This window comes from Spermophilus citellus (assembly GCF_964194105.1).
Source record: "Spermophilus citellus genome assembly, contig: SCAFFOLD_515, whole genome shotgun sequence".
Taxonomy (NCBI): Eukaryota; Metazoa; Chordata; class Mammalia; order Rodentia; family Sciuridae; genus Spermophilus; species Spermophilus citellus.
The window spans coordinates 65568-92143 of NW_027673004.1; the positions used below are offsets into that span (position 1 = coordinate 65568).

At 36.1% G+C, this 26576-nt stretch overlaps 1 protein-coding gene across 1 annotated transcript; it reads right to left on the minus strand.

Annotated features, from left to right (window-relative positions):
• Positions 1 to 579: 579 nt before the first annotated feature.
• On the minus strand, positions 580 to 25890 carry LOC308640265 (A-kinase anchor protein 9-like; the record flags this gene model as incomplete). The annotated part of the gene is made up of 10 exons (XM_081312231.1): positions 580 to 1121; positions 2236 to 2375; positions 2891 to 3020; positions 4087 to 4172; positions 6284 to 6513; positions 14475 to 14675; positions 15762 to 15944; positions 20808 to 20958; positions 21650 to 21869; positions 25746 to 25890. Coding segments are annotated over 10 exons (1524 nt in total), but the record flags the coding sequence as incomplete, so codon positions are not given.
• Positions 25891 to 26576: the final 686 nt, after the last annotated feature.

The window sequence follows — 26576 nt, forward strand, 5'->3', positions numbered from 1 at the left end:
TTAGAAATCCTCATACTGAAGCCCAGCTGCTAATATTGAAACTTCCAAGAATGTACAACTCGTTACTATGCTTATTTGTGTTGATCTAAATCATAGGACATCAAAATCCTCCAGACATCAGCAACAAATACAATTCCTGTTTTAGTGAGTTGCCATGTTATTGGAACACTCTAGATAAAGAAACAACATCTGTGACAGCTTCCCACTCTGAATTGTGTTGGACAGCAGGAATTCTGTTTCATTCTGCTGAAATCTAATTAATAAATTTAGATTATTTGAGCTAAATGATTTTTGTGTCATAGTGGGCCACAGATTGTAAAGACATACCGTTAGATACATGTAACACCAAATGTAATTGAATAAATATGGCTTTTAAGAAATATTATCCTTAGATATAAGTTGATGGAAAGGCAGAGGGAAAACCTTCATAGAAAACCCTAATATACAATTATATGAGGACAACTTTCTGTTTGAATCCTAAGGTCTTGCGTATTTAAGATAAGTAATTTATGAGGATATGCACCAGGAACTATATGGCTCAGTTAAAAATGAAGAAGTTTCAAATACAGTGTGGTGAAAATGGTGAAGTCATTTTTATTTTCAGTGCTTTGACAAAATACCCCATAAAATTCAAAACTTCTACCATTATACAAAAATAGGTGTCTACAAGTGATATCTTCTGTCTTCATCACCAGTAGCAAATATATTAGGCAGAAACATGTAATTTTAGTAGCCTTAAATGAAAAGTGCAGGACACCGCAAGCTACACATTCAGCAGTATCATATCGGCAAAAGTTTAATCTTTTCACCCATTTGATAAATACACAAGGTTTATAATTTAATCATTTAAATTAACATTCTGCAAATATACATGTAATTTAGTGATTATTGTGCATGAATACATACACAATGCTTGTATGTACAAATTCCAGTTTGTTTTCATGTGCAAGAGATCTGATACAATCATAAGCTGTGTTTGTTTTGGTCCCATTAAATATTCACAATATAAAAGCACAAAAGAATCTTTGATTTACAAAAGAGAATTTGTTTAAAATCACTTCAACTTTTGATGTTTTTAAAGTATTATCTTCTCATACCACAATGAAATGTAGTAGTTGAACCTGTAAGAGAAAAACAAGACATTTTGCATGATTTTAAATTAGATTGTTCTATATAAATTAGCTGATATAGATAACAAAAAGATTACTCTTAACTCTCCATCAGAAAAAATGCCCTTTCTTCCTTAAATGTCTTATTTATAGTTCAACTGATTTTTAGAGAGATTTTGACTATACTTATAAGTCATCAAGAGTGGTTCTAAAGCAAGGAATCAAGACTCCTGCTAATATAAAGTGTTCTAAAGGTTGAAGTTCTATATATTTTTAGTATATCCTAAAAAATATTTTGGTCTTCAGATTCTGGGTCTTTTGAAATTTGGACGCTTAAAACAAAACAAACCTTTAACCAACAAACAGACTTCAACTATAATAATGAGAGTTTCCTAGTACTACAAGTTACTTGTGTTAAACACATGAATTTTTTGAATGAATGAATGAAGAGATAACTACTAACTCAATCTGATATTAGTCCACAGTTTGTGGGACTAGTAGGAAAAGAGAATCATTAATAAAAGTTAAAAAAAACCTGTAAAAGTAGACTGAATACAATTCAAACTAAAATGATTCAAAATCTCTGGATCAGAAGTGAACTAAAGGAAGACAGGGTAAAGAAGTTTTCTCATAATGAATAGAAAATCCACTTCTGTTATCAAGTATGACACTTCAGGTATGTTTTTGAGGAAAGAAAAGTAAAAGATCATTGTTAGGATTTTTTTTTTGATCACTCTTAAAAGCACCAGGCAGTAGTAGGGATAATGGTTGTACTAAGTGATCAATCCTCTTCCTCACCAGTATCTGTATGCCTCACCACTTTCTACCATGCATTACCTCAGAGCACCTTCCCACATTAGTCTTCAATCATGTATTTTCTATGAGCAATCTACTGAATGAAGAGGTAGTAGGGGAATTATTTTGGGGTGGGCAGGATTTGAGGTGATAAATCATGTCTTGAATACTCTAAAGTTAGTTGCACTGCTGGTTACACAGTTTAAGCTTTACCTAACTTGGTAAGTGAAGTAGATTTTATTCTAAACAATGAGGGTTAAGGAGTTTCAAAATGAGGAGAGCTGTGGGTCTAGCACTATGGCACTACCAATAAGTGGTTAAACTTAAGCACCTGTCTGTACAGTTCCAAGTCTTCTTTGTAGTGCCTCTAGCCGAGTGATATAATCTGCCAGGGCTCTATCAGGATCATAATTCTGAAGGTGAGAGCATGCTGTGGAACCAGGATATAAATCAGCTAGGGTGCCTGGAGACCTAAGGATTAAAAGCAATGTACATATACCAAATTACCCGGAAACAATGCAATCACATTACACACCTGCCTCCTCCCCCACCCCTGAAAGGCAGGCCACGTACATATTATATGATCTATATCCCCAATGCTTCTAAGTTTGGGATGGGAAAGAAATTGGTCTTCAATAAATTCAAAGAAGCTAGGGCTTCATGAAAATGCCAAGTATAAACCCTGTCAGTTTGTCAGTAAATGTTGGATATGTAAAAATGCATCTGTCATGCAGACTAACATTTTCTCTAACGGCCAGGGACTTATCAATTTTAATCAACACTTTTTCCAATGTCTAACTATGGCATATAGTAAGCAACATTTGATCAGCTCTGTTTCTGTTAACCTTAGAAACCATTTACAAATTTAAAACCTAGCTTTGATTCTGGGCCATAGGTTAAATAAATTACAACTAAAGATGTCCACCTGCCAAAGTCCTATCAGTGTCCATCTTTCTCTGTTAAATATTAATACATTTAATTCTTACCTATTTTGAAACGGTAAAAGGCACCTAGGAGAATCCAGATCTGATCTTGAGCGGTATGTTGTATGTCTTGGTTCTCCATCTAGCTCTAGTTCATCAGAAGAATGATAAAATGGGTCAGTCTTTTCAGCACCTTAATGTAATGCAAGATGTTAAGAAACAAAGCAAAACACACCAAAAACTAAAAACCAAGCCCTTGAACATTTCTACAAAACAGTATTATACCATGTGTATATAGTGTATTATACCATGCTGTCTTACTTATAATAATAATTTTCAATTATTCTTGCTAAAGAAGAGAACAGTACAGATAAAACTTAAGCTTTCAATATTGTTATTGAAATTGAGTATTTCTGATATCTGAACTATGCTTCAAAGAAAAACTACTGAATTGGAGTATTTTATTTCTAAAAGACCTCAATCTTAGGGTTTCTGAATGTGTTATCATTTGGGGGAAAAGATAATGTGGATAAGAAAAATTAGACTAATGTAACCAGATCCTTTATGACTCCACTCTCCTTTTATAGGAAAAAAAATGCAATCAAGATTTGCTAATTTTTGGTATGACACAGATAAAAATTTCTCAGTGCAAGCATTTATATTTCAAAATACTTTCATGGAAATTTCCCTTTTCTCTGTACTCTGTGCTCTCCCGCTTTTGACCTCATCCTTATATCCCAAATGTTCAAGCTCTAATGTTCTTTCTACTTCATTCTAGGTGTAGAGAGAAGGAATTTTAACTGTTCTTATTTTTATACAATGTAGTAGTAAACTCAAATGATTCGAGTGTTATTAGATCATGAAAACTTCAAACCATAACCGTTTTACATGACTAATAGCTATTCTCTCTTGAACCCAGAGCCTTAAGTGCCCCTACTGGGCAGCACTACTGGGTAATCTGGGACAAATACCATGTGTTTTCCAGTGCTCAATTGTTCATCTGTAAAGTGAGAATAATAGTAATTGTGATTACATCAAATTGGCAGAATATATGAAAAAAGCAGGGCTTAGTGTAGACCAGCGCCCACAAAAATCAGCAATTCTTATTCTCTTTAAAACAATGAAGTCCCTAGCCTTGTTAGTAATAAGGTCCTTTATCTTTGGAAAACACTGGCTCCAGAATTTGCTATTTGGAAGATATTACATTTTCAATAATTTTAGAGGGCTGTAAATGTAGAAAAATGCTATTTTGACTTTACCTGGATTCAGTTCAAAGCCATCCCTGTTAACATTGGTGGAACCAGAACCTGTGACTTGCTGCCACCGTTGAACCAAAATTTTCATTCTAAAAAAAAGATTCCAAGATAAGACATCACAGCATATCTATAAAGATCATAAAATATACCGTCTACAAAAATCATTTAAATATGAACACAAGATCAGATTTCAACATAATCACAATTTCCTAATCCAAAACTATGTACATGCACTTGGGTTGATGGAAAAATTAACTGGAACAGAAGAACACAGTTGTAAGCTCCCCTCACCTCATTTTCAAGGGGAAGCAGAGGTCTTTGGTGTTGCCAGAATCAGGTTCTAGCTTTACGGATTAATGAGACAGGAAGAGATGGAGGGCAAAAAATACACAGAAAGAAAGTAGCTGCAGGAAACAGAACAGTGGATGAAAGGTAGATGAGAGGATAAAAGAATAAAAGGACCCATAAGAGGGAGCTGGGAAAGCTGGAGGATGGGTGAGGCCATGTGACCAGGAACAAAAAACAATGCTGGCTTTAAATGAATGGGGGTATTAATGTCATCATATAGCTGCATTAGGTTTGCTGCATGGCCCATCTTGGCTTAGAGAGCTTTCTGGAGTGCCAGGGCTCTGTCAGGATCATAATTCTGAAGGTGAGAGCACACTGTGGAACCAGTCTGTTTCAAGACTCAATTTTAAGAGAGTCAAAATATAAGTCTCCCCAAATTCCTCTAATCAAAATGACTTGTCTAACTCCTGAGACTTCACATGAGTGTCTCCTAAGTTCTGTGTATATGGCCCTTCCCCAACAGAAAGTGAGCTGTCTTTGGATTTTAGGCAGGTATTACATCTTTTCCATCAATGTATCTGCCAGTGCTTACCCTTTGTTTGCCAGACACAAGGTGACGTTGGGAATGAGAAGTGGGAAAGGAGAAACTGGAGTGTGAGACTACAATAAGAAGAAGAGGCAGGCACAGTGGAAGACAAACAGGCCAGACTTGAGCTGTTTTTAGAGAGCCAGCATGGGTGCAATAGAGAGACCAGGCTAATTGTCCCTACTGGGTTTATAACCCCTCCTTGTCCCATTTTTTTCATTTGTGAACTGACATTTGGAACTAAGGAAACTCAAGTTTCCAGTTTAAAAACACAGAAACAAAAGCAAAACTCATATTTTTCAGAAGAAAAAAAAAGAGCAAAATCCTTTGAAGAAGCATCAAATGTGACCTGGCAAGAACTACTTTAAGAAACAAAATTCCTTTGGGACTCTGCTGAGTTTCAGAGAAATAAAAAGGAGGGTACACATGGAGAAGCCTAAGTGTCTGAGTGATCTTTTTAAAATTTATTTTATTTTTTTAGTTGTAGATGGACACAAACCTTTATTTTTATGTGGTGCTGGGGATCAAACCCAGTGCCTCACACATGCTAGCCAAGCGCCCTACCACTGAGCCTCAGCCCCAGCCCCTGATTATCTTATCTACTAGTTAAGAGGACAGTAGTGGTTCATGACTACAAGGTAGTTTCAACCACATATGGAATGAATGCCAAAGTTCCTAGCTTGTAACTACTAGGAAAAGAGTGACAAAAGCACTAGCAGAATCCCTGAAGGCCAACCTTGGACTTGAATGCAGAGGTAGAACAGGGCTTTCCAGAGTTGGGTAAAAAACAGATTATTTTAGTAGGAAAGGAAGACAGATGTATGCCGGCCTGAGGTGTGATTTTTCAAAAAAAACTTTTCCTTTTTATGATCTCTCTTATGTCTGTGTATGTATAAGCTAGTTCACGGGTCTATTCAAATTAAAAAATGACAATTGGACTGGATATGCCAGCTTGAGTCACAGCTGCATGTACCTAAGCAGGCCCTTTCCAAAGGGTATATTTACACAGTACAGAATAAAGAATCCTTGCTAAAAGGATGAAAACCCAGAGAGAAATTTATATTTTAGGGATGGCAAAGAAATACTATACAAACTTTTTTTTTTCCTCCCTATGGTACTGGAGATTAAATCCAGAACTGCTCTACCACTGAGCCATATCCCCAACCTCTTTTGCTTCTTATTTTGACATAGTGTCTCAATAGGTTGCTGAGACTGGCCTCAAACTTGCAATGCTCCTGCCTTAGCCTTCTGAGTAGCTAGAATTACAGGACAAATATCCCTTTAGAGGGTCTCTGAATAAAATCAATTTTCTTTCAAAAACTTTACCGTGAAATTGCAATGGACACTCTGACAGCTGAACGAAATCTGGATAAGCCCTTTGGGCAGCTGATGAACTCCAGATTGGTGAAGGCTGGCTGACCCCCCATCCGGGCAAGCAGCGTTATGGTGGCATTCTCACATTCTTGGAATTTGCCCAATAATTGCAGCAGGTATTTCTTCTGATAAATGAGAGCTTTTCGAAAACTTTCTGCCCTCAAGTATTTACCATAAGTCCTCTACATTTAAAGAAGGGAAGAACATAAAGTCATTATTAAGAAGTCATTCAGATATTGAGAGGGGAAGATGGCGGCGGGAAGTGAGTAAGCCGCTCCGTGCTCCACGCCGCCACGTCTGAAAAGATGAGGTAAAGATCATTAAAGGAGATCTGTCAATAAAGACCCAGCACCGTGTCAAGAAAGGGGCCTAGGTGGAGTGAATCCGCCACGACTCCAGCCAAGGTGGAGTGAGTCCACCATGACTTCAGCGCGAGCAGTAAGGCTACAGCCCGAGCTGGCCGGCTCCCTCGGCCCCTTCTCCTTCTCCTCTCCGCCTTTCCGCTTTGCTTCTCCCCAGCTGTCTCTCCTCCCACGCTCAGTCCCTAAATCTAGATCTCAATTTCTTTCCCCCACCCCGCCCGCACTCCTGCGTGTCCGGTACCGGCCCGCGCGGCCCCGAGGCGCTGCCTCCCCTCCCCCAGCCCGCACACCCTCCCCAGGTGTCCCGAAGGCCACAGCTGAGCCGCCACCGCGCCGCCGCCGCCACCTCCCGCAGAGCACCATAGAGCAGACTCTTCACCGTGCGAGTGAGCTGCCGAGTTAAATGCAACAGCTGATAAGATGAGTGACAATTTAAAATCTAAGTGATCCAACATCGCGGCGGACGCGGAGAGATCAAGTCTCTAACCCCTTCAGCTGCGCGAGCATAGGGAGAAGTAAACTGTCAAAATACTGTTCGCTCAGGACCACTAGGCACTGTTGAGCTGAAGGGGATCCCGGGCGAACAGTCTGCCCCTCTCAGAACACACCGAGCCCAGATTGGGCTGCATTCTAGTTCTGGTTCGCCTGCTTCTAGTGACTCAGCACTAATGATCCCACTGAAATAACTAGTCGGCCCACCTGAACTCACAGAGGTAAAAGCCAACTGAGCAGGATAGTCAGACCCAGGGTATCCCTCTGCTGACAACAGAGGTCCCTTGCACCAGCTACCAGGGGAGTTGCTACCTGAGGGCAAACAAATTTGCTGGGGGTCCTCAGCCCCAAGCCCTACAAACTTAGGGTCTGAGGAAGGCAAACAGAAAGGGTGTGCCCAGGCATCCATGGAAACAGGGCTCCCAGGAGCAGCAGACCCGGCGTGTAGCCAGTATTGTGGCGAGCTTCACAGGTGAGTGGGGCCTGGCTTGAGGAACCACAAGAGAAGGCCCTAGGCACTCAGGATTGGAGACCCGCACAGTCTGGGAAGAAGAGCTGAGGAACAGTGATTTCTTCCCATCCATCAAGAAGAGAAGCCTGGCCCAGTTCCCACCTACTGGAAGAGAAGTTAATTGAGCTCTATGACTGCATTTAATATTATTATTATTATTATTTTTAAATTATTATTATTGGTATTTTTTTTAAATTTTATTTTCACTTTTTGTTGTTGATGTTGTTGTTGCTCTTCAACTTTCTTATTAATGGTTTCAATTTTTTAAATTCTTTTTATTTTATTATTATTACTATTATTTTTTAAACTTTAATTTCCATTTGTTTATTATCATTATAATTTTTTTTTGGTTTTAAATTTTTATTTTTTTATTTTTTCTTTCTTTCTTTTCACTTTTTTCTTTTGTCTTTTCATTTCTTTTCAATTTTCTTATTCCCCCTTTCTTGAATTCTACCTGCCTACACTCACTCTCTTTAGTGACTTCTTCCCTTCCCTTCTAATACCTCTCCTCCCAAGCATCAAATAAATTTATAAGAGTAAACAGTAACTCAGCAGTCAAACAGAACAAGAAGTATCATGAGCATAAAAAAGCAAGGAAGAAAAAGAGTACAAACAATGAAGGACAGCCTAAATATTCAGGAGGACCTGGAGTCATCAGAAAAATGGCCATATAAAGAACTCAAGGAACACCTTAGACAGATGGAAAGGAACCTTAAAGATCACATTGAAAATGAATTACATAAACAGATAAAAGAAGAAGTTAAGCATCTTTATCAGGAGATAGAGATTATAAAAAAAATCAAACAATAATTCTAGAAATGAAGGAAATGATAAACAAAATTAAAAACTCAATCGAGAGTATCACTAACAGAGTGGAGCAAGTAGAAGCCAGAACGTCAGATAATAAAGACAAAATATATCATCTTGAAAAGAGTCTAGCCAACTCAGATAGGCTGGTAAAAAAATCACAAGAAAAACATCCAAGAGATTTGGGATAACTTAAAAAACCCAAACTTACGAGTCATCGGGATAGAGGAAGGCACAGAGATTCATGCCAAGGGAATGAGTAACTTGATGAATAAAATAATTACAGAAAACTTTCCAGAAATAAAAAAGGAAACAGATATACAAATTGTAGATGCATACAGGACACCGAGCACACAAAATCACAGTAGACCAACGCCAAGACACATTGTTATGAAGATATCCAATATACAGAACAAAGAGAAAATATTAAAAGCTACAAGAGAAAAAAGGCAGATTACATTTAGGGGTAAACCAGTAAGGTTAACAACGGATTTTTCATCACAGATGCTGAAAGCGAGAAGATCCTGGAACAACGTATTTCAAACACTGAAAGACAATGGATGCCAACCAAGAATTCTGTATCCAGCAAAATTAAGCTTCAGATATTACACCAAAATAAAATCTTTCATGATAAACAAAAGCTAAAAGAATTTGTAGCCAGAAAACCAGCATTGCAAAGCGTCTTGAGCAAAACTCTACGCGAGGAAGAAATGAAAAACAATAACCAAAACCATCAGCGGGAAGTGCCTCGGTAAAGACGGAGGACGGGGGGAAAGATAATCATGGAGAAACAAACTAAATTTTTTTTTAAAAAAAGGATAAATAATCAAACATGGATGGAAGTACAAACCATATATCAATAGTAACTCTAAACGTTAATGGCTTAAACTCTCCAATAAAGCGACATAGGCTGGTAACATGGATTAAAAAAACAAATCCAACAATATGCTGCCTCCAGGAGACAATCTGATTGGAAAAGACATACACAGGCTCAAGGTAAAAGGTTGGGAAAAAATATACCACGCACACGGTCCTCGTAAGCAAGCAGGGGTGGCCATTCTCATATCGAATAAAATCAACTTCAAGACTAAGTTAATCAAAAGGGATAAGGAAGGACATTATATACTGTTAAAAGGAACCAGTCACCAAGAAGACATAACAATTATCAATATTTATGCACCAAATAATGACGCTGCGACGTTCATAAAACAAACTCTCCTCAAGTTCAAGAATCATATAGACCACAACACAATAATTATGGGTGACTTCAACACACCTCTCTCACTATTGGACAGATTCTCCAAACAAAAGTTGAATAAAGAAACTATTGACCTCAATATCACAATCAATAACCTAGACTTAACTGACATATATAGAATATATCAACCATCATCAAGTGGATATACTTTTTTCTCAGCAGCACATGGAACCTTCTCAAAAATAGATCATATATTATGCCATAGGGCAACCCTCAGTAAATATAAAGGGGCAGAGATAATACCATGCACTTTATCAGATCATAATGGAATGAAACTGGAAATCAATGATAAAAGAAGGAAGGAAAAATCCTACATCACATGGACAATGAACAATACGTTACTGAATGATCAATGGGTTACAGAAGACATAAAGGAGGAAATCAAAAAATTCTTAGAGATAAATGAAAATACAGACACAACATATCGGAATCTATGGGACACAATGGAAGCAGTTTTAAGAGGGAAATTCATCGCCTGGAGGTCATTCCTCAAAAAAAGGAAAAACCAACAAATAAATGAGCTCACACTTCATCTCAAAGCCCTAGAAAAGGAAGAGCAAAACAACAGCAAATGTAGCAGAAGGCAAGAATTAATTAAAATCAGAGCAGAAATCAATGAAATTGAAACAAAAGAAACTATTGAAAAAATTAACAAAACTATAAGTTGGTTCTTTGAAAAAATAAATAAGAACGACAGACCCCTAGCCATGCTAATGAAGAGAAGAAGAGAGAGAACTCAAATTACTAACATACAGGATGAAAAAGGCAATATTACAACAGACACTTCAGAAATACAGAAGACAATTAGAAATTATTTTGAAAACCTATCTTCCAATAAAATAGAAGATAGTGAAGACATCGATAAATTCCTTAAGTCATATGATTTGCCCAGACTGAGTCAGGAGGATACTCACAACTTAAACAGACCAATATCAATAGATGAAATAGAAGAAGCAATCAAAAGACTTCCAACCAAGAAAAGCCCAGGACCAGATGGGTATACAGCAGAGTTTTACAAAACCTTTAAAGAAGAATTAATACCAATACTTTTCAAGTTATTTCAGGAAATAGAAAAAGAGGGAGCTCTGCCAAATTCATTCTATGAGGCCAACATCACCCTGATTCCGAAACCAAAGACACCTCAAAGAAAGAAAACTACAGACCAATATCTCTGATGAACCTAGATGCAAAAATCCTCAATAAAATTCTGGCGAATCGGATACAAAGGCACATCAAAAAAAAAATTGTGCACCATGATCAAGTAGGATTCATCCCTGGGATGCAAGGATGGTTCAATATATGGAAATCAATAAATGTTATTCACCACATCATTAGACTTAAACATAAGAACCATATGATCATCTCGATAGACGCAGAAAAAGCATTTGACAAAGTACAGCATCCCTTTATGTTCAAAACATTAGAAAAACTAGGGATGATAACAGGAACTTACCTCAACATTGTAAAAGCTATCTATGCTAAGCCTCAGGATAGCATCATTCTGAATGGAGAAAAATTGAAGGCATTCCCTCTAAAATCTGGAACAAGACAGGGATGCCCCCTATCACCACTTCTATTCAATATAGTTCTCGAAACACTGGCCAGAGCAATTAGACAGACGAAAGAAATTAAAGGCATAAAAATAGGAAAAGAAGAACTTAAATTATCACTATTTGCGGATGACATGATTCTATACCTAGAAGACCCAAAAGGGTCTACAAAAAAACTACTAGAACTAATAAATGAATTCAGCAAAGTGGCAGGATATAAAATCAACACACATAAATCAAAGGCATTTCTGTATATCAGCGACAAAACTTCTGAAACGGAAATGAGGAAAAACACTCCATTCACAATATCCTCAAAAAAATAAAATACTTGGGAATCAACCTAACAAAAGAGGTGAAAGACCTATACAATGAAAACTACAGAACCCTAAAGAGAGAAATAGAAGAGGATCTTAGAAGATGGAAAAATATACCTTGTTCATGGATAGGCAGAACTAACATCATCAAAATGGCGATATTACCAAAAGTTCTCTATAGGTTTAATGCAATGCCAATCAAAATCCCAATGGCATTTCTTGTAGAAATAGATAAAGCAATCGTGAAATTCATATGGAAAAATAAAAGACCCAGAATAGCAAAAACAATTCTAAGCAGGAAGTGTGAATCAGGTGGTATAGCGATACCAGATTTCAAACTATATTACAGAGCAATAGTAATAAAAACAGCATGGTACTGGTACGAGAACAGGCGGGTGGACCAATGGTACAGAATAGAGGACACAGAGACTAATCCACAAAGCTACAACTATCTTATATTTGATAAAGGAGCTAAAAACATGCAATGGAGAAAGGATAGCATCTTCAACAAATGGTGTTGGGAAAACTGGAAATCCATATGCAACAAAATGAAACTGAATCCCCTCCTCTCGCCATGCACAAAAGTCAACTCAAAGTGGATCAAGGAGCTAGATATCAAATCAGAGACTCTCCGTGTGATAGAAGAAAAAGTAGGCTCCGATCTACAGATTGTGGGGTCGGGCTCAAAATTCCTTAATAGGACACCCATAGCACAAGAGTTAACAACAAGAATCAACAAATGGGACTTTCTTAAACTGAAAAGTTTTTTCTCAGCAAGAGAAACAATAAGAGAGGTAAATAGGGAGCCTACATCCTGGGAACAAATTTTTACTCCTCACACTTCAGATAGAGCCCTAATATCCAGAGTATACAAAGAACTCAAAAAATTAGACAATAAGAAAACAAATAACCCAATCAACAAATGGGCCAAGGACATGAACAAACACTTCACAGAGGAGGACATACAATCAATCAACAAGTACATGAAAAAATGCTCACCATCTCTAGCAGTCAAGGAAATGCAAATCAAAACCACCCTAAGATACCACCTCACCCCAGTAAGATTGGCAGCCATGATGAAGTCAAACAACAATGAGTGCTGGCGAGGATGTGGGGAAAAGGGTACTCTTGTACACTGCTGGTGGGACTGCAAACGGTTGCGGCCAATTTGGAAAGCAGTATGGAGATTCCTGGGAAAGCTGGGAACGGAACCACCATTTGACCCAGCTATTGCCCTTCTCGGACTATTTCCTGAAGACCTTAAAAGAGCACACTACAGGGATACTGCCACATCGATGTTCATAGCAGCACAATTCACAATTGCTAGACTGTGGAATCAACCCAGATGCCCTTCACTAGATGAATGGATTAAAAAAATGTGGCATTTATACACCATGGAGTATTACGCAGCACTAAAAAATGACAAAATCACGGAATTTGCAGGGAAATGGATGGCACTAGAGCAGATTATGCTTAGTGAAGCTAGCCAATCCCTAAAAAACAAATACCAAATGTCTTCTTTGATATAATGAGAGCAACTAAGAACAGAACAGGGAGGAAGAGCAGGAAGAAAAGATTAACATTAAACAGAGTCATGAGGTGGGAGGGAAAGGGAGAAAAAAAGGGAAATCACATGGAAATGGAGGAAGCCCCTCATTGTTATACAAAATTACATATAAGAGGTTATGGGGGGAATGGGATAACAAACATGGAGGGAAATGAATTACAGTAGATGGGGTAGAGAGAGAAGATGGGAGGGGAGGGGAAGGGGGATAGTAGAGGTTAGGAAAGGTAGCAGAATACAACAGTCACTAATATGGCAGTATGTAAAAATGTGATGTGTAACCGATGTGATTCTGCAATCTGTATTTGGGGTAAAAATGGGATATATAACCCACTTGATTCTAATGTATGAAATATGATATGACAAGAGCTTTGTAATGTTGTGAACAACCAATAAAAAAAATTGTTCAAATTCAAATTGTTCTCTAGGGGATGATTATTACCTAGATTAAAAAAAAAAAAAGCAGTTGTAGGATGGCAGGTACTGTTTTTAGCTTCATCAGCAAAGTTGAAGGTTAATGTAACTTTAACCATTATAACTTTTCCACTTTGTAGTCAATGGTGTGTAAATACTAACCTTATAGTTATGGTATTAGTTTGAGTTTTAGCTCCTGTTCATGATATTATTGTAAATATTTTTGTCCTCCTATTATCATTTGTGTTTTCTTATGTATAGAGCTATCCTTTTCATCTGAGAATTAAAATTTCATGGAGCTATTTTATTATTGTGGTCACTCATCTATTTAGTTTTTTAAATAAGCCAATTATTCTGTTACTGTATGAGTCATAAATTTGTGTTTACTCCATAATCAGAATAAGTATTCCCAATACTTTTCTTTCTCTTTATTTTGGATTTTACATTAAGTGATTAAGGTAGTTTTACTACAATATTAATCTCTACACATTGGAGAGGCTACTCCAAGGGCTTCCCATCTTAGGGCACAATGTTCTTACACTGACGGTAGCAGTATGTTTGTGAGGAATTGAAAAGACAACAGTACTATTTGTCTATTGAGATAGAAACTGTGGGCGGAAGGACAACCAGCTCTGGGTGTTGACACCGTGACAATTAATTGAGCTTAACCTATTACCAGTCCTCCCAGAAGAGGCATGCCTATTCACAAACATTCTGTGAAATGCTAGAGACCTTGTAATCACAACACACTGAATGGCCTCCAGAGACAACCTGAGCGCCACCCACATTTCTTTAGTCTGTTTGTGTAAGGGCAGAGAGATGAAAAAAGGCAAAAATGGAGGACTCTCATTAGAAGGAAGATGTCACCTACCTTTAATGAGACATTTTCAGAATCAGTGTTCAGATTCTGAAGTAAAGTGTCATTTCTCAGTTCAGCTTTCAGTTTATATAACTCAGCTTCCGTTTTTTTTAAGGTTTTCTGAAGAGCTGATTTTTCTCTGTTCCATATTTCTTTTTCAGAAGCAATAATGGCTTCAAGGTTGGCATCACCACAGAATAAAAACCTAGAAGACTGAAGAAACAACAGCCTACTTACATAATTTCCTGCCCTTGTTGGTGGTACCAGGGCTTGAACCCAGAGGCACTCTACCACTTTAATCATGTCCCTAGCCCTTTATATTTTGTTTTGAGAAGGGTCTAAGATGCTGAGGATGGCCTCAAACTTGTAATCCTCTTGTCTCAGTCTCTGAATTACTAGCATTATAGGTGTGTGCCACTGTGCCCAACTACTTACATAAAGAACACATCTCTGAAGAAAAAGCTGAATTAAAGATATTAAAAGTATCCCTATCATGGATATCTAGTCTTAGTTTTCATCCTCAAAGTCAATCTCAGCTGGCATTAAAAAATATTTACTAACTCCAAGTATAAGGTCATTTTGCTGAGTAGATTAGCTTTACCCCTAAAAGTAAAAGGTGAAAGCCTAGCCACAGAAAAGGTTTATCAGATCTAGCAGAGCTTTCACTAAAAATGTTGAGAGACTTAAGAGATGGACACGGGGGTCCAAATGTGGAGCCCTTACTAGAGAAGTGGAGATTATAAAGAAAAAAAATAACCCAGTACAAAGAAGGGAAGTGGTTTCCTATGGAAGCCATGAAGAGATGTTATCATCCATTTGACTGTATGCTTGTCTTACCGTTTCTTCCTATTTTTATACTGGGTAATTATAGAAAACAACCAGCAATTTATTCTGTAGGTTTTAAAAAAAATGGAAACATTTAAATTCCCAGAGTGGTTTATCAAACTGAAATATATAATTTCAAAGCATCTTCCACTTGAGTCATAAACACAGTAAGTGGTAAATAATGAAGACAACAGTGAGGATTCACATTTGAACATTTCTCTACACATGTCTGCTGACAGTCAATACTGTATCTGTCTTTGGACATTCATAGACATAGACTGGATTATGACTTTAGGTCAGTTTTCTCAGAGTCTGGTACAGAGACAGCTCCCTCAACAAAATAATAGCTATTAATATTACAGTCATCCCTATAAAAATTTCCACAGATCCTCCTACACATCTGACCTGATGCTTTTACAATCAAAATTAGATAGCAGAAATTGTAACTTGGCACTGCTTCTGAAAATGACGTACATAATCTCCACCAGTTCCTGTCTGTTGACAGCGCCTCAACTGCTCTTCCATCTTCACGACCACATTCCTCAAATTATTCTTTTCTTCAGTCAGTTGGTTGACATATCCTGTCAGTTCAGTATTTTGTCTGAGTAGTCTTTCAGTCAATGAACACCCAGAAGTACCTGGTAATACTAAGGTAGGCTGAAAAAATAAAATGGATGTAAGATCACACAAGCACAAATATATGTGAAAGTGTGTTGAGGCACTGAAAGCAACATATTTCACAAACTGTTGCTTGGTTAAATCATAGAAATTTAGCAAGCAAGAAAAAAATCTAGTAAACAGAAGGAAAGGCACATATAAAAGCTCAAAGGTTTATGCAAGAGTATATTGCTTTTAGGGAGCTGTAAATTGCTTGGTAAGGCTAGAGAGTAAAAGCTGCTTCACTTATGAATAACAGACATAAATGAGGGCAATGGAGAGTCTTTGTGAGCCATGAAAGGTTTTCATCAGGAGCTTGCCACAAAGTTCCTTTGGTAGCTATGTGTACAGTAAAGTAAATTAGGGTAGACACAATATCCAAGTGTTAGGCAAACTCCTCCAGAGAGAGAGAGAGAGAAAGAGAGACAGAGAGACAGAGAGAGAGACAGAGAGAAGGAGGAGGAGGAGGAGGAGTAGAGGGGGAGGGGGGAGGAGGAAGGGAGGGAGGGAGAGAAGTTTTTAATATTTTTTTAGTTTTCAGTGGACACAACATCTTTATTTTATTTTATTTTTATGTGGTGCTAAGGATTGAACCCAGTGCCCTGCGCTTCATGCGCGTGTTACCCCTTGAGCCACATCCCCAGCCCCGGGCAAATGGGATGGATATTTAAGGAGGTAGAAGACATAGAACTTAGTGACTGCTTAGATGTACAGGTCAAGGGTGAAGGAAAACAGTGCATGGTGACTTGGGTTTTATACTGGGTGATGCCATGACCAGAAAGGGGGTCTAGGGCATGAGGGAGAAAGGGAAGATGATGTTCAATTTGGAATGTGCCTGGGAATTTCCTAAGACACTATTGGGTATATTTCTTCTTTTTTTAATATTTATTTTTTAGTTGTAGTTGGACACAATACCTTTGTTTTATTATTTTTATGTGGGGCTGAGGATTGAACACAGGGCCTTGCACAGCACTAGGCAAGTGCTCCTCTACTGAGCCACAACCCCAGCCCTGGGGTATACTTCTTAAAGAAAAGGTGTTAATAATTAAATGGACTTGGAGTCCAGGTCAAAGGTCTATAATGGAGCTACTGTCTACTTGACAATAATCTTCAATGAGGGTAAGATTTCTGTCAAATTTGTTCATTGTATCCCTAGGACTTAGTATAGTACATGGCATATAGTAGGTGCTCAATATAAAATATATTATCACTTGGTAAGTCTAGTGAGCACTCAGGCTATGGGAATGATAAACATGAATAGATAAAAACATGAAAAATGACAGAAGAGGAATGTATGAAAGAAACCGATAAAGAAGCAGATGAAAAAATACTGACATAAAAGGCAAGAAAAGAGAAGGGTTCAAGAAGGTGGAAGACACTGAAAATGTCAAATTCTACAAAGTCAAGAAAGAAAGGGAGTGAGGAGATTTACCAGATTAGTCACTTGTGAAGACACTGGTAGGATTCTGCAGGTGGTTTTATGGAGTGGTGAGTGTACATCTCAGACTGCTCTTTCAAAGAGCCTGGTCTCTTAAAAAGAGGCCAATGTAACTTGGCAAATGTTATATTTAAAATTTAATAAAAGATCAAAATGCTTATATAGCATATACTGCCAGTTTCAAATGATTCATATATATATATATATATATATATATATATATATATATATATATATATTTAAGATGTTGATGGATCTTTATTTTATTCATTCATTTACATGCTGTGCTGAGAATCAAACCCAGTGTCTTACATATGCTAGGCAAGCTCTCTACAACTGAGCCACAACTTCAGCCCCATGATTCATAATTTCTATTAAATCTTTGCTGTTTATATTTTACAGAGTTTTAATTAAATTCTTACCTCTTCACCTGGTTGGTGAGTTAATTTCTGTAGTTGTAAAGTAATTTCATCAATAGTTTCCTGTGCCCAAATGAAAGCTTCATCATCTGCTGTTTCAAACTGTAGTCTTCAAAGAAAAGACAAAGTCAATACAGACCTCCTCAGGGATGTTACTAACACAAACACCACAGATTAGGGGACACACTGCTTTGCTTATCACTTGTTCCTTAGGCTAAGTGTTCTCTTTTCCTGGGTTAAGTGTTAAGGTATTTTCAGACATATGGGCTATTTTTAAAGAATGATGTTTCCTAATGTAATTATGCATCATCTTTAAAATTTTAATTCTCTACTCTTGGCTACCTATTCATAAGGGACAGAGTCTACCTAGCCTGTCTAAGAAAGAATGCCATTTCTGAAGATAAGGCAGAAAAGTCTAACCTATTAGAGGCTTTCTGGGCTAGATGGTGCAGTTTTGAAGCCACAAGTTGAAGCTTTTGTCTGAGCATTTCTAATTCATGGTTATAACCAATTTCTCCTCCATTCATTTCAGGGTAATTTGATTCTTTTGTCTCTCCTTCTATTTTCTGTTGAAGAATCCAATTCCTTGTTCGATCATTAGTTAAGCTCCAGGTGGTTGGCTGGTGATTTTGGATAAAATAAAACAATAATTATAAACATATAGTGTTTCATATTCTTTCTTAAGAGGGAGCACAATTATTGTTTATATTCCAAATAAGGTTTATAGAATTAATTTTGAATAATTTTCACTTAACTATTTAAATACTTTAATCAATATCAAAAGTTTTTGCTCAAAGGGCAAGTAACTTGCTCAAATAACTTAAAATATATTTAAAAAGAAACAAAGTGTCAATTTAACTCATTAAGATTCTGATATAGAATTCGTCTACTTCGTTTTTCTTCTCGTTCTAGTTCTTGCGTCTGGAATTCCAGCATAATTCCCTGCAATCGCTTTCCTTCAAGGTCTAACTTATAAACTTGTTGCCTCTTCTCCTCCAGCTGGCGCTGAAGATCTTCAACTTTGGACTGGAGCTCATGCATTTTTTTCTGCCCCTCAGTATTGGCTTCCTGTTCTGTCTGCAACGTCTTCCTGTGAACCTGTCTATCTTTTTCCATTTGCTGTCTCATTTGCAAAGAATCCAGTTTGTATTTTTCAGTTTCATTTAACAACTCTACTATACGATGGTGTTTTTCCTCCAGCTGTTTCTGTAGCTCTATAAGTAGGTCATCTGAGGGTAATGATGACCGAAGCTGCCCACTACTGTCACTGCTGTGTAGCTGTGCATGGAACTGCCATTCCCTATCTAAAATACTACTCATTTCTTGAATTCGAATTTTTTCAGACTCAAGAAGTACTTGAAGCTCCAAGTTTCGGCCTTGTACTTCTGATAATTGGGCATCATATAGCATTCTCTGTGATTCTGTTTTCTGCTGTGATTCATTTAGTAGTTGTCTCTGCTCTTCCAAAAGTAGGTTTAGTTGAATATTTCTCTGTTTTTGATCCTCAAGTGAAAATTTCAAGTCCTTGTGAGAGAAATAACTTGATTCATTAAAAATGTTTTGTAGTGGCTGGGAATGTAGCTCAGTTGTGGAATACTTGCCTTGCATATACAAGGCTCTGGGTTTGATCCCCAGCATCCCCCACTCCCCCCCCAAAGCTTTGTAAGTACATGATTACACCTTTATTAATATTAAATTGGTAGTATTTGGTAATAGAAAATAAAACTTTTGTTCAGTTTATTAAATTTTCTCTCATTTGTGGAAGCTAGAGAGACAGGAGGAGAGGGGGCAGGGGGGAAGGAATCTCATGAAAACAGAAAGAAGACCAGTAGAAGAAAGGCATCAAGATGGAGAGAGAAAGGGAGGCCATAGAGAAGTACTGGGGAATGAAATCTAATCAATTATGCTCTGTTCATGTACATATATAACACAATGAATCTCACTTTTACATACAATTATAATGTACTAATTAAAAAAATAATAGAAGGCAGACCAGTAGAGGAAGGGAGTCAGAGGAGAAGAGGAGGGTGAAAGGGGAGCTACTGGGGAATAAGACTGATCAAATTATGTTACGTACATGTACAAATGTGGCATAATGAATCTCACTATTGTTGTTACAATGCACCCCCCCCCCGAAAAAGCTTGGTAAAATAATAACACTTTTAATCTTAAATATTAATCTTACATAGTTAAATATGAAGCAGGGAACACTTCTCCAAATAACAACCTTTAAAAATGTGTTTTTGCTTCACAGTTTCACTATATTAATAGTGTTTTTTTATTGTTAAGTACTTCTGTATGAATAAGTTTCTGAAAAAGCCTAATGTTGTTCTTTTTTCAGTTTTTTAAAAATATATTTATATATATTTATAGGTGGACACAATACCTTTGTTTTATTTTTTTATGTGGTGCTGATAATCGAATCCAGTGCCTCACGCATGCTAGGTGAGCACTCTACCACATGAGCCCCAGCCCCAGCTCCAGCCCCCAATGTTCATTTTAAATCTTCTTGAAGTATAACAGAAGGGCTCCCGGTACCAGGAAAGTATTCTTTTTACCCTTCTTTAAGAGGAAACAGGAACCAAAAAACTACTTTAGTATTAAACCGACATAACTGCCCTATTTATCAAAATGTGTGTGTACTAATTCATATCCCAAAAATATGGTGCAGCAGAGCAATCTGTCTGCTTCCTTGGATGTAACAAAAATTTATCGTACCATTAACATTTCTTCATAATTCAGTTTAGATAACACTACAACAATATTCAACACATACAAGAGTCTAAGGTTGTCATTTTTTAAAAAATATCTTTTTAGTTATAGAGGGACAGAATACCTTTATTTATTTATTTTTACATGGTGCTGAGGTTTGAACTCAGTGCCTCACACATGCTAGGCAAGCGCTCTACCACTGAGCCACAATCCCAGCGATTAAGGTTGACATTTTAGACAGAGAAAAATCTCAAGAGTTTAGATTTTCCAAAAATAGAAGGGCAAAGAGAATACCTCAAGTTGTTCTTTATCTCTCTCTTCATTGCGTCCCAATTTGGCTTTTTCCTTCTCTAAGGCCCACTGGAGCTCTCTTGATTTTTTCTGTTCACTTGCTAGTGTATCATTAAGTAAACGTAGTTCATCGGTCTTGTCTTTTACTTCCAATCTAAATAAAATGAATAAATGAACTTTCATAAAACTATTCTATGTATTGAGAGAAACAGGCAACATTTTCACTAAAGGGCTGAGGCATATTATAAACTACCTAATAGAAAAATATAAACTATTAAGAGATTAAGGATTAACTGTGGTTTATTTCAAATTACCTGTTCCTAGTAGTACAACTACCATTATTTACCAATGTAACAATTATCCAATCTGTTTCTAGAAAAGAATATTAACAAAACATTTCCCTTGTCTTTTACTGAACATGGGAATTGTCATGCATTTTTACAAACGAAATACCTTAGTATTTACACCAACAAATATATCCTTTTCATAAGCGTTATATCTTCAAATACTGTGTATTTTAGCTAACTAAATTCTGAAACATATTGAGATCATAAAGGTTAAGTTCATATTGGCTGCAGGTAAAATAAAGATCACAAGTATATCTTATACAAGTCTCAAATAGAACTGAGGGCCACAATACAGATTGGGCCAAAACAATCTTAAACTTATAATTTGGAAAAATTGGGGATTTTCACCCTCTACTGTAGTTTTTTCCTATGAATAACAAAATCACATGCTACTTAAACAACATGTATTTTATTTTTATAATATCTGCATAATATTTATGACAAATTTACTCCAATTCCTTCACTAATACACGTTTATAATAAGGAAGTGTGGTATACCTGAATGCTTCTAATTCCTTTAGATGCTTATGCTGTGCCTTGAGTGTTGTTTCAAGTTCCGATTCCGTTTGCGCAAGTTCATTTTTTAGTTCAGCAACTACCATTTTTTCTGAACTCAGGTGTTCTTGAAGTTCACTTGCTTTGTCTTTCATATTGCTGAGCTCCACTTGCATCTCCAGAATTTGAGACTGCTTCTGCTGCACAGTATATTCCAAAAGTTCTAAAGAAAAAATGATCAATATTTATAATTTAACCTAGTAACTCCTATTTGGTTTATAAATATTTTATTGATAAGAACTGATTTGTAGCATAGGAGATAACTGCAAAGCAATCATGAAAGGATTACAGTCCCCAAAGTTTAATACAAATAAACTTTATGCATGTTTTCCTCATAGTGGTAGTGGCCAAGATTTCAGAAGTATTTATGAAAATAATAAAAGTTTAACAACAGGGGCTGGGGTTGTGGCTCAGTGGTAGAGTGCTTGCCTAGCATGCATGAGGCACTGGGTTTTATCCTCAGCACCACGTAAATGTAAAAACAAAGATATTGTGTCCACCTAAAACTAAAATATATAAAAAAATAAAAAAAACAATTTCTTTATTTATTAATTTTAGTTGTAGTTGGACACAATACTTTTATTTATTTATTTTTATGTGGTACTGGGGATTGAACCCAGTGCCTCACACAGTTAGCCACAACCCCAGCCCTCCAAGAACTTTTGAAAATCGCACATAGTACTTGTAGGAGTCATTCATGTATCTATGACTATAATGGTTGCTTCTTTTGTTCGGCCTCTCTTTGCAGACAGTCCTTAGGAACTTTACTTTTATAATTGTTCCAGAAATGGAAGTCCAAACTCCAGTTGAGATCTTGTTTTTTTCAATAAAAGCGAACCAAAACTTCCATAATACACATTTGTTACAATGAAAACAAACTCAAGAATTTAAATCTCGGCCAGGTGTGTAGTGCAAGCCTGTAATTCTAGTGGCGCAGGAGGATCATGAGTTCAAAGCCAGCCTCAGGAATGGTGAGGTGCTAAGCAACTCAGTGAGACTCTGTCTTTACATAAAATATAAAAGAGGGCTCAGTGGTTGAGTTCAATCCCCGAACTAAAATCTTATACATGTTAAATAAGAACAGGTTACAAAATATGCATCAGGATCCTGTTTTTATGACAAAAAATATACTTATGTACATATGGACATTGAAAAGGTCTGTAGACATATTTACTTGGGTGTTAAATAGTCATTATTTTAGGATTTATGTGACTCAAGATGTGATTTTTACTCTCTTGTTTTTCTATCCCACCATAAATATGTAACACTACATATTTAATAAGAAAAGTTTTTACTTAAAATTCTAGCAAAGTTCATCAATAGACATTACAATTAGTAAGAATGATATTACAAGAAGGACATAACATTGACTTTAGATGATAATCATGTTAATTTAGCTTTTAAAACTATTTCTTAGGGGTAGAGGTTAATAATTTACACATATAAACATGAATCTACAGAGATAAGACTTCAATAGCATTCTATATAAACAATATTAATTACCTTTAAAACTTTTCAATTAAGCCTTTGTCTACAGGGATATGTTTAATTTAACTTATTATACCTGTTTTCTCTGAAGAATTTTAACATGATTCAGCTTTTCAATGACAAATTTTGAGCTTGTGTTGTGATTTTAAAGTCTGCAAAAGCACAGGTGTTTCTATCATCACTACATGAAACAGTTACTAAAGATGCATGTGTCCTCAATAGATACGATAAGAATTTAATAACGATTTCCATTTATAGTTAAATTAAATAGACTTTTATCAGAAAGTGGGGAAAAGATCCAAGCAAGCGTATCACAAAAACAATAATCCAAATAGTTGATAATCATATGAAAAAGCACTAAGCCACTTGAATAATTAAAATCAATTAAAACTACAATTATGTACTGCACACCAAACGGATTGGAAAGTTGGCAAAGTTGTATATAACATAACTCTCACATACTGCTAGTGCATGCACAAATTGACAAAACTACTTTTTAAAAAAATATTTATTTTTTAGTTGTAGTTGGGCACAATATCTTTATTTTATTTATTTTTATGTGGTGCTGAGGATCAAACCCAGGGCCTCCAATGTGCTAGGTGAGCACTCTACCTGTGAGCCACAACCGCAGCCCCTAACAAAACTACTCTTTAAAATAGTTTGGTGTTCTCTAATAAATTTAAAGATATGAATCCTATGACCCAGCAATTTCACTCCTAGAAAGACATAAGCACAACTGCATTAGAAACACTTTGCAACAGTGTCCACAACAGCATTGACTCTAATAGCTAAAAAGCAGAAACAATCCAAATCTAATCAACCACAGAATGAAATATTATATAAGTTGTAGAATATCCAAACAAGAGAATTCTATATGGTAACAAAAATGAACTATAGATAAATGCAGTAAGTTGGGATAATTCAGGAAGGTGACAGAAGCAAGACATAAAATATACAGATAAAGTTCAAAAATAGAAAAACTAACATATATGATTTTGGAATATATAAATTAGTAATAAAACTAAAGAAAAATCAGGATAACCTCTAAGTTACTAAAGAGGGGGTGGCTTTAGGATGTGGGCAATGTTCTACTTCTTAACACAAGCAATGTCTCCTCCACAGACATTCATATAATAATGTTATACTGGGGCTGGAGTTGTGGCTCAGCAGTAGAGTGCTCGCCTAGCATGTGCGAGGCCCTGGGTTCAATCCTCAGCACCACATAAAAATAAATAAATTTAAAAAAAGGTATTAAGTCCAACTACAACTAAAAAATAAATATTAAAAAAATTTTAAAAAATAATGTCATACTGAAGAGTTGAATTGTTCACTTTTCTGTATGTTGTTATAGTTAAATTTTTAAAAAGAGGGATTAAAAAAGAAATGGCTACTTTCATTATGGATTTCCTTTTCCTTTAGGTAGTTATCCTCTAGTATGTAAAACACCTTTCTTAATGTACAGCTTTAAGAGAGTTCAACATCTCTAGCAATTAGAGAAATGCAAATCAAAACTACTCTAAGATTTCATCTTACTCCTGTCAGAATGGCAATCAATCATCAAGAATACAGGCAACAACAAATGTTGGCGAGGATGTGGTGGAAAAGGCATACACTCATACATTGCTGGAGGGACTGCAAATTGGTGCAACCACTATGGAAAGCAGTATGGAGATTCCTCAGAAAACTGGGAATGGAACCACCCTTTGACCCAGCTACCCCATTCCTTGGTTTATATACCCAAAGGACTTAAAATCAGCACACTATAGTGGTGCAGCTGTATCAATGTTTATAGCAGCTCAATTCACAATAGCTTATCTATGGAACCAACCTAGGTGTCAATCAACAGATGAATGGATAAAGAAAATGTGGTATATATACTCAATGGAATATTACTCAGAGCTTTAAAGAAGAGTGAAATTATGGCATTTGCCAGAAAATGGTTGGAGTAGGAGAATATCATGGTAAGCAAAATAAGCCAATCCCATAAAACTAAAGGCCAAATGTTTTCTCTAATTTGTGAATGCTAATTCACAATAAGGTGGGGGTTAGTAGGAAAGAATAGGGTTACCTTAGATTAGGTAGAGGGAAGTGATGGGAGAAGAGGGGAGGAAATTTGGGGATAGGAAAGATAGTAGAATGAAACAGATATTATTACTGTATGTATATATGTGACTACATGACCAATATGATTCTTCAACATGTATACTCAGAAAAATGAGAAATTATATCCCATCTATGCATGATATATCAAAGTGCATAAATGAATTCTACTGTCATGTATAACTAATTAAAACAAACAAACAAACAAAAAGAGACCATGAAATTAATTTGTTTAACTTGGTCAAGGTAAGGCTACTGTATTTAAAATTAGATACAGTTGTTTAAAACCAATTTGACAATCCTCTAGCCACTACAGTAATCAATATAATTAATGTTATGAAAATGAGAAATCAATACCACTAAAAGGAAATGTTTTAACTGAGTAATAATAATGTAAAGTGAAATATTTTCACCCATTTGTGTAATTATATGAGTCTGTTTTGTAACATACCTAGGTTTGGTTTATCATTTTCTTGTTCTCTTTTCAAGGTCATTTTCTTGTCATTAATTTCAGCACGTAGTACTTCAATTTCAGATAATAAGCTTCTTCTGTCTATTTTTTGGAGATATTCCATAGCTGCTTGATATTCAATACCCTTTTTGTAACAAAGGAAAAGAAAAAATCAAGTGAAGAGAGTTGTAAAGATAATAAAATTAACAACCAGAAGTCTGAAGAATAAATGAACCACACATGCTAAAGTTTTTTTCTTTTAAAAATTTCATTATTTTTCTTGTCTAAAATGTGGGAAGATTTCTTGCAGATTTACCTCTAAATACTGTAGTGTATTTCCTAAAAATAAGAGCATTCTTTTACATAACTGCAGTACAATGATCAAAAGAGTAATTAACTTATCATAATATTATCTGGTATAGAGAGTTTAATTCAAATTTTGCCAAAAGTTCTTTAAGAAAAAAAAAGTGATTCATTCCTTTGTCTTTTGTGATCTTAAATTTTTTAAAGAGTACAGACAGGTTATTTTGTTACATGTCCATTAATTTAAAAAAACTTTTTTGGACTAATGTAAGTCAAAGTACTTGAGGGGTTCAGCCAGCTTTCCCCAATAATAGCTTATATAATCAGAGCACATTATCAAAACTAAGAAACTGACATGGATAAAATTCTATTTAAACTATAGGTTTTAATAAAATTTCATTTGTTTACATGTACTCATTTTTTCTCTTGGCATACAGTACTATGAAATTTCATCACTTGAACAGGTTCATATATATGTACCACAATAAGGGTACAAATTATTTCAATCACCACGGAGACTACTCTGTA